Source organism: Eleutherodactylus coqui, chromosome 13 (assembly GCF_035609145.1).
Source record: "Eleutherodactylus coqui strain aEleCoq1 chromosome 13, aEleCoq1.hap1, whole genome shotgun sequence".
Lineage (NCBI taxonomy): Eukaryota > Metazoa > Chordata > Amphibia > Anura > Eleutherodactylidae > Eleutherodactylus > Eleutherodactylus coqui.
The window spans coordinates 26,832,638-26,841,876 of record NC_089849.1 but is presented as its reverse complement, the minus strand read 5'-3'; the positions used below and the strand labels follow the sequence as shown (position 1 = coordinate 26,841,876).

At 44.6% G+C, this 9,239-nt stretch overlaps 1 protein-coding gene across 1 annotated transcript; it reads right to left on the bottom strand.

Moving 5' to 3' along the window:
• Positions 1–234: 234 nt before the first annotated feature.
• Positions 235–8,668, bottom strand: LOC136588344 (chondroitin sulfate proteoglycan 5-like). The gene is made up of 4 exons (XM_066587476.1): positions 8,515–8,668; positions 6,504–6,683; positions 5,442–5,565; positions 235–616 (listed from the first exon to the last, which is right to left on the bottom strand). The coding sequence occupies exons 1-4, from the start codon at positions 8,658–8,660 to the stop codon at positions 569–571; spliced, it is 498 nt and encodes a 165-aa protein (XP_066443573.1). The 5' UTR covers positions 8,661–8,668; the 3' UTR covers positions 235–568.
• Positions 8,669–9,239: the final 571 nt, after the last annotated feature.

The following is a 9,239-nucleotide window of genomic DNA, read 5'->3' as shown; positions in this document are numbered from 1 at the left end:
ACACAGCTTCCCGGACTCCCCGTTCCTCAACTTAGTTTATGGGTCTCAAAGTTGATGACCGTCTCTCTTTAAGAGCTTTGTGACGTAGCTTCAGAAAAGATAACCAAAATAACCCCCCCCCCCAAAAAAAAAAAACAAAAAAAACCCCACAACCATAGCATTAATAATAAGATATATTTTCTGACCATAGAATCAATATTAATGAAAGGTGAGTTCACATTTCAAGAGGGCCCACTGGTAGTCTGCTGATCAAGACATAACCATCCTACAGTGGCCACTGCAGGAGACATATGGTATTGCATGGCGCTCATAACTAACTAAAGATAACTAAATAATATGACAGTAGAAGTCTCTTAAAGGGGCACATATCATTTAGACAGATGAATATCTTCCTCCAATGTAATATCCCAGGACTATACCATACAAGGGCATTGGTTTGCACACACATTGTTATTGCTATAAATAAATGCTCCTTCAGGTATATAATGTACCTCCCGATATATAACACTCCTCCAGGTGATATTTTGGTAACTTCTAATAGGAACTGTTCCCAAACTGAGATGTGGTCTCATAGCCGGGTTCTCTCATACTGCCATACGGTGGAGTTTCGTGCCATCTGTCATTATAAAGCGGAAACCAATTGTGTCACAATATGTCAACCAACTGATAAATGCAATTGTATTAAATCTGTAGCTTTTGCAAAACAGTTTTGGCCATGTAATCTAGGGCAGCATTTCCTCATTGCATCCACAGCTGGAGATTTGTACCATTGCAAATAAGGGAGATGGAATAAATCCTCCACAGTGCCACCTATTAAAAGGCAGCATTCCTTCGAGTCAAAGTGGGACTTTTTATACAAGTCTTCTTACAATGACTGGGAATCAAAAGCAAAGCCAGACTCCATGTACATACAGCTGTTTCCGGGTTATTGCCCATCATCAGTGTACAGTAGGAGTCTGGCTTTTGCTAGTGAGAGGCCGGGGACAGGGGTCAGAAACGCTCTTTTCTCCTTAGGGAGAGCAACTATATACTATAAACTAAGTGAGGAGACTCAAATGGCCACGCACGCTCCTCTGGGTAATATGCAAATAAGGGAGATGGAATAAATCCTCCACAGTGCCACCTATTAAAAGGCAGCATTCCTTCGAGTCAAAGTGGGACTTTTTATACAAGTCTTCTTACAATGACTGGGAATCAAAAGCAAAGCCAGACTCCATGTACATACAGCTGTTTCCGGGTTATTGCCCATCATCAGTGTACAGTAGGAGTCTGGCTTTTGCTAGTGAGAGGCCGGGGACAGGGGTCAGAAACGCTCTTTTCTCCTTAGGGAGAGCAACTATATACTATAAACTAAGTGAGGAGACTCAAATGGCCACGCACGCTCCTCTGGGTAATATGCAAATAAGGGAGATGGAATAAATCCTCCACAGTGCCACCTATTAAAAGGCAGCATTCCTTCGAGTCAAAGTGGGACTTTTTATACAAGTCTTCTTACAATGACTGGGAATCAAAAGCAAAGCCAGACTCCATGTACATACAGCTGTTTCCGGGTTATTGCCCATCATCAGTGTACAGTAGGAGTCTGGCTTTTGCTAGTGAGAGGCCGGGGACAGGGGTCAGAAACGCTCTTTTCTCCTTAGGGAGAGCAACTATATACTATAAACTAAGTGAGGAGACTCAAATGGCCACGCACGCTCCTCTGGGTAATATGCAAATAAGGGAGATGGAATAAATCCTCCACAGTGCCACCTATTAAAAGGCAGCATTCCTTCGAGTCAAAGTGGGACTTTTTATACAAGTCTTCTTACAATGACTGGGAATCAAAAGCAAAGCCAGACTCCATGTACATACAGCTGTTTCCGGGTTATTGCCCATCATCAGTGTACAGTAGGAGTCTGGCTTTTGCTAGTGAGAGGCCGGGGACAGGGGTCAGAAACGCTCTTTTCTCCTTAGGGAGAGCAACTATATACTATAAACTAAGTGAGGAGACTCAAATGGCCACGCACGCTCCTCTGGGTAATATGCAAATAAGGGAGATGGAATAAATCCTCCACAGTGCCACCTATTAAAAGGCAGCATTCCTTCGAGTCAAAGTGGGACTTTTTATACAAGTCTTCTTACAATGACTGGGAATCAAAAGCAAAGCCAGACTCCATGTACATACAGCTGTTTCCGGGTTATTGCCCATCATCAGTGTACAGTAGGAGTCTGGCTTTTGCTAGTGAGAGGCCGGGGACAGGGGTCAGAAACGCTCTTTTCTCCTTAGGGAGAGCAACTATATACTATAAACTAAGTGAGGAGACTCAAATGGCCACGCACGCTCCTCTGGGTAATATGCAAATAAGGGAGATGGAATAAATCCTCCACAGTGCCACCTATTAAAAGGCAGCATTCCTTCGAGTCAAAGTGGGACTTTTTATACAAGTCTTCTTACAATGACTGGGAATCAAAAGCAAAGCCAGACTCCATGTACATACAGCTGTTTCCGGGTTATTGCCCATCATCAGTGTACAGTAGGAGTCTGGCTTTTGCTAGTGAGAGGCCGGGGACAGGGGTCAGAAACGCTCTTTTCTCCTTAGGGAGAGCAACTATATACTATAAACTAAGTGAGGAGACTCAAATGGCCACGCACGCTCCTCTGGGTAATATGCAAATAAGGGAGATGGAATAAATCCTCCACAGTGCCACCTATTAAAAGGCAGCATTCCTTCGAGTCAAAGTGGGACTTTTTATACAAGTCTTCTTACAATGACTGGGAATCAAAAGCAAAGCCAGACTCCATGTACATACAGCTGTTTCCGGGTTATTGCCCATCATCAGTGTACAGTAGGAGTCTGGCTTTTGCTAGTGAGAGGCCGGGGACAGGGGTCAGAAACGCTCTTTTCTCCTTAGGGAGAGCAACTATATACTATAAACTAAGTGAGGAGACTCAAATGGCCACGCACGCTCCTCTGGGTAATATGCAAATAAGGGAGATGGAATAAATCCTCCACAGTGCCACCTATTAAAAGGCAGCATTCCTTCGAGTCAAAGTGGGACTTTTTATACAAGTCTTCTTACAATGACTGGGAATCAAAAGCAAAGCCAGACTCCATGTACATACAGCTGTTTCCGGGTTATTGCCCATCATCAGTGTACAGTAGGAGTCTGGCTTTTGCTAGTGAGAGGCCGGGGACAGGGGTCAGAAACGCTCTTTTCTCCTTAGGGAGAGCAACTATATACTATAAACTAAGTGAGGAGACTCAAATGGCCACGCACGCTCCTCTGGGTAATATGCAAATAAGGGAGATGGAATAAATCCTCCACAGTGCCACCTATTAAAAGGCAGCATTCGTTCGAGTCAAAGTGGGACTTTTTATACAAGTCTTCTTACAATGACTGGGAATCAAAAGCAAAGCCAGACTCCATGTACATACAGCTGTTTCCGGGTTATTGCCCATCATCAGTGTACAGTAGGAGTCTGGCTTTTGCTAGTGAGAGGCCGGGGACAGGGGTCAGAAACGCTCTTTTCTCCTTAGGGAGAGCAACTATATACTATAAACTAAGTGAGGAGACTCAAATGGCCACGCACGCTCCTCTGGGTAATATGCAAATAAGGGAGATGGAATAAATCCTCCACAGTGCCACCTATTAAAAGGCAGCATTCCTTCGAGTCAAAGTGGGACTTTTTATACAAGTCTTCTTACAATGACTGGGAATCAAAAGCAAAGCCAGACTCCATGTACATACAGCTGTTTCCGGGTTATTGCCCATCATCAGTGTACAGTAGGAGTCTGGCTTTTGCTAGTGAGAGGCCGGGGACAGGGGTCAGAAACGCTCTTTTCTCCTTAGGGAGAGCAACTATATACTATAAACTAAGTGAGGAGACTCAAATGGCCACGCACGCTCCTCTGGGTAATATGCAAATAAGGGAGATGGAATAAATCCTCCACAGTGCCACCTATTAAAAGGCAGCATTCCTTCGAGTCAAAGTGGGACTTTTTATACAAGTCTTCTTACACAGGTGGCACTGTGGAGGATTTATTCCATCTCCCTTATTTGCATATTACCCAGAGGAGCGTGCGTGGCCATTTGAGTCTCCTCACTTAGTTTATAGTATATAGTTGCTCTCCCTAAGGAGAAAAGAGCTTTGTACCATTGCATACACAAGGCTGAAGAATATGTCCCAATGCTGCCCCCTTGTGATGATACCGGAAGATGCAATGAAAACTGTCCAGTACTCTCGATGCCTCATTACACTGACTCATCTTATAAAATCCATTCTTCCTTTTAATGTTATAGCATATCATTAGGGTATGCTATAATGTTCTGAATGGTTGGGATCTGACCGCCAGCACCCTTCGCAATCCAAATCACAAAGGAGAGAAGTTCCTTGCACATTTCTTTTGCTGCGCTCCAGGGCAACCACTGCTGCAGAGCAGGGAAAATAAGTAAAGGAGCTTCGGCTCCCACCTTGGATTGATGAGGGTCCAGGCTGTTGGATCCACATTGATTAGTAAGCTGCAAGTGTTTCATTTTCCTGCAGCACCCCCACAGGAGAAATTAAGTATTGCATTGTGCCCAACTGTAAATTAATGAGTTGTATGCATTGATGTGCTGAGTCCTTAGGAAAGAGAGGCACTCCTCTATTAATGCCAAATTTCCTAAAATATCTAAAAAAAAGGTTTTTTTTAAAGCCATACAACTCCTTTATTTTTTCTACAGTGTTGTCTTCTCCCACTACCTATGATAGAGGACAACTTTATCATCAATGAGGGTCCAACTTCTGAGATCCCTACTAATCCCAAGAACGGATCTGGTCGGTCCCCAAGTGAATGCAGCAGAGGCCGCGCAGGCACCACTCCATTCACTGCAATGATAGTGTCGGAGATTATCGAGTTCCAGCACTTTGGCAATCTCTGGCGCTGTCACTGAAGGGAATGGAGCATCGTCACGCCTGCCCGGTCTATGCTCCATTCATTTGAGGACTAACTGGACTCTCGATCTCGGAATCGGTGGGGATTCCAGCTGTTGGACCCCTACCAATCACAAATTCACAAATATATCCCTATCCTGTGGATAGGGAATAACTTTATAACTTGGCACAACCCCTCTGAATCATAGATAAGATTCGGGTCTAGGGTTTGGAGATCTAATTGGGGGAAGAGCACTGTTAGCAGACTGCATCTCCCTAAATTGTGCTCTGCCCTGCACAATGTCAGTCACCAAAGGCAGAACTTAAGGTTCATGTCAAAATCTTTATCAGGTCCTCCCACCTACGATGCGCCAATTATAATAGTGGGGACCATTGGGTCCCCTCAGGCATCAGGACCCAAGTGTAACTCCTACCTCTACACCTATGGCTGCACCCTTGTCCATCACATTTTGGGAGAACATGCTGAGCTTACTTCTTTCCTACACTTATTTCTGGGAGTCTAGCTGGTCTTGACATCTGTCCTCACCTCCTTTGTGCAACAATACGTAGAATGATCTGACAGAGATGCGTAGTCTGAACAAACAGTGAAGTCTACAGACTGGGAAGTCGAAGACGTGGTAGATCGTGGCATCAAGTTGGAAATCCAAAGTCTGTGGAGATATCAAAAGCGTCAATAATTTCTCAAATGGATATTCCAGGCATTTACTATTGATGACCTCAGGATAGGTTATCAATGGCTGATTAGTGAGAGTTGGCCACTCAAGATCCCTACAGATCACATATATACCAATTCAGCATTGACTGAGTAGCGCTGCCGATTCCAGCCACCTGATTGGTTGTTGGGTACACCCCCCCCCTTTGGAGATCTGCACGAGTGGCCGTCCCGTTAAATAAGCAGCAGCAGGGCCGTAGGAGGGTCGGCAACTAACCCCAACCCTAAACCCTAAACCCTAACCCTAAACCCTAAAGCTAACCCTAAACCAAACCCTGAACCTAACCCTAACCCTAAACCGTAAACCTAACCCTAAACCTAACCCTAAACCCTAACCCCCCGCTGGTCTCATGAAGTTGCACTCATGCAGATCTCCTAAGGGGGGTGTGTACCCAACAACCAATCAGGTGGCTAGAATCGGCAGCGCTACTCAGTGCGCTACTCAGTCAATGCTGAATTGGTATATATGCCTACAGATCCCATTGACATCCGCATCGGTGGTCAGTGCCGAAAGTGTAAGAGACCGTTTCATTCCCATGGAAATCAATGGGTGTGAGGCTGTCTATTACGCTTCTGTCCCTGAGCATTGGGCATTAATAATAAATGCCTGTAGGACCCCTTTAATAAACAGATCATTTCAGATGAAGAATACATCCCCTTAGCCATTCCGTAAAGTCTGATGATAACTAGGTCATGTACAGGAGTTTTCCACAATTTAATGGATTGTTGGCGTCATCCTGCAACTTTGATTAATAACCATTTATTTGTATAATCAGTTAGGTTGATTATTATGGATTCATATACTCTATGGATATAGTTTAATGAAAGATGGCGGCCCTAAACAGGTTAGGAACGGCAATGCTTTGCACTACTCACCTAGTTCTCACAGATTTAGAAATTGCCTTAATATCCATCCTCCGGATCAGGTAAGGAAGAGATGCCAGGAACACAGATAGAAGAATACAGCAGCCGCCAATGACACACGCCAGCTGAAAGGTGGTGAGGGATGATCGGCAGCACTCCCCACCATAACATAAGGAACTCATCTGCTGGCACCTACAGCAAGGAGATATATCAAATAAGAAAAGTAAGTGCCCCCACGGAAAGCACAGTGAAGTTTCGCTGGAGGGTTTATACATGGTTCACAAATCCAAGCCTTACAAATTTAGTATTGTTGGGTTTTAGAATTCCCCTTTAAGCCAGTTTGACATGAACTCATTATAAGGGCTCAGGTGTAACTACATAGGAATTTGTAAAGGAGGTTACGTTAACCCTTTCCAATCCACTGTTTGACGTCTTCAGACATTCTGATTGAAGGCTGTACAGCTCCGATGTCGGAAGACGTCCGGCAGGGTATTCTTACTGTATATTACTGGCCGCTCTGTTGTCGGGGGCCTCTCCAGCATGTCCCATACCGCAGTACTGGCTCTAGCCAGCAGATGGCACCATTGTATAATGGCAGAAAGAGAAAACCCCCTAGGAAACCCTGCATCTAGAATTGGATTGCAAAGGGTTAAGGCTTCCTTCACACACTTAGATGCCACTGAAGTAAGATGTGCCAAATGTATTAAGAGCTGCACGCCCCCTAATATATTTATTGTGAGTATCTTCCTGAAATCTAAACCAGGAAAAACTACCAATACCTTTTTAATTTACGTTTTTGACATAAAAGATAGTGAATTCGACAAGGCACCATTGGCACTGCCCCTCCAGTAAGTTCCACCCACTTATTACAGATGTGTTGAGGGTAGCAGAAAATGCCAAAAAGTTGAAAAAAGCCACAAGGTAGGCCATAAATATTGGATCAGTAGAGATCTGTTACCCGGAAAGTCAACTGATCAGCTGTTTGCTGGGCCAGTGTTCTTGAGCAGCAGACAGCTCCATTCTCTCTTCAGTGGCCAGGTTTTGTGTTACACGCACAGTTGCCATTGAAGTGAATAGGAATTTTGTGTGTAATAACAAGCCCAGCCACTCCAGTGGGAATGGAGCTGTCTGCTTCCTGAACACTTCAACTCAGTGCATGAGCACACCCTTCCAGAGAACAGCTTATGAGAGCGGTCCCTGGCGGCAGCCCCTGCTCATCTACTATTGACGCACTATCCTACACGCAGGCCATCAACAGTTCACAAATTGACAAGCCCTTTAAAGGGAAGCTGTCATGTCGTATCAGCACTGTAAATTAAGTTTATTGGCTCATAGGAGAAGGGGTCTGCAGTCAGTGTGTGGCAAAATACCCATAGAGAACAATGTGCATGCACTGACTGCAGAAATGAGTCTGATTTATGGACCGAGCGCTGGTTTCCAGGGCTGATAGCGAGGGAACCGGGAGGCCAGTAAGTTTAAAAATACCCCCCGACCATAACGCCAGCTCTCCTATGAAACCATAAACTTAGTTTCTTTTTCTGATATGATGTAATAAATTCCCTTAATTCCGCCATTCAGTGTAATGTCTAATTTCTCCTGTGGGGGCACTGCAGGGAAATTATATACTTACTACCAGGTTCCGCCACATGTTACAAATGATTTCTTTAAGAGGGACACTCGGTGATCAGACTTTCATTAGGGTCTTTCTAAGAAAAATTGACTTTCAAAGCAGAGAACCCCATAAAAGGGGTAATCTAGAACTTTAAGCATTGATGACCCATCCTCAGGATAGTTCATCAGTAGTTGATCAACGGGGGCCCAGTGCTTAGGATTGCTGCTGATCAGCTGATCTTTCGTCCCGCTATCAGTGCAGCAGGCGGGACGTGGTCATTGCTAGTCAATGACGGAAGTATAATATCTGGCTTCACTTCCACTGAAATCAACTACCGCCTTCTCACTGGGGTGAGGGGCGGACATCCGATAGTTCAAGCCTCAGAATATCCTTTTAAGACATTACACTGACCTGCACATTGCTCCGACATTTTCCACAATGACACACTGCCCAGCGTCTCCACAGTAGAGTCCACCGACGTCACACTGGCTTTTGCAAACACCACCGTTTTCTTTATATCCAGGCTTACAATATATCGGTCCAGGATTATGGGTCATGGTCGCCTCCAATGGACTGAAGATTCCATTATGTAACTCTTTGCTGCCTGTGACCCTTGGTACGTCCATGTATTTACTGTTGGAAGGAGATGGTGAAGTGATGTATGAAGACTGTAGTCTAGTTGCGGTAGGTTGTGACATGAGAAACCCCTGTGTTCCTTCTGTCGTTTGAGTCCTACTTTTATTTGGTGTCAAAATAACAAGTTTGTCTTCATGGTCCATGCTCACAGAATTATGTATCCCACTGCCTTCTGCTTGTAAGAGACTGTCACCATCTGACCTTACATGTATTTGATGGTCTTCTTCGTAGGGTCCAGTATGTATATCTGCAGGTTGTATAGTATCTGAATGAATATCTATTATGGGTATGTCTGCTATCGGCACTACCTTTCTCCAGGACTGTGGACTGTCTAGAGGAAGCTCAATGTCCCTTGCTCCATGTCTTGTAGGAAAGACCTTCACTGAAGAATGTTCTCCATTGGCAACATAATTGAAATGTTCATTTTCAATGGTCTCTAAGGAGAACTCAGTTTCTTCCAGGTGATCTTCTGTAGGGCTTGATTCCTTGTATGTAACCTT

Excerpts from the sequence above, each read along its gene's own strand:
- LOC136588344 (XM_066587476.1), bottom strand. The coding sequence starts at position 8,660 with ATGACCCATAATCCTGGACCGATATATTGTAAGCCTGGATATAAAGAA. Across the intron at positions 5,566-6,503 it reads TCTAAATCTGTGAGAACTAG|ACTTTGGATTTCCAACTTGA; the intron begins GTGAGTAGTGCA and ends ATATCTCCACAG. Across the intron at positions 617-5,441 it reads CGTATTGTTGCACAAAGGAG|ATGGCACGAAACTCCACCGT; the intron begins GTGAGGACAGAT and ends TTATAATGACAG.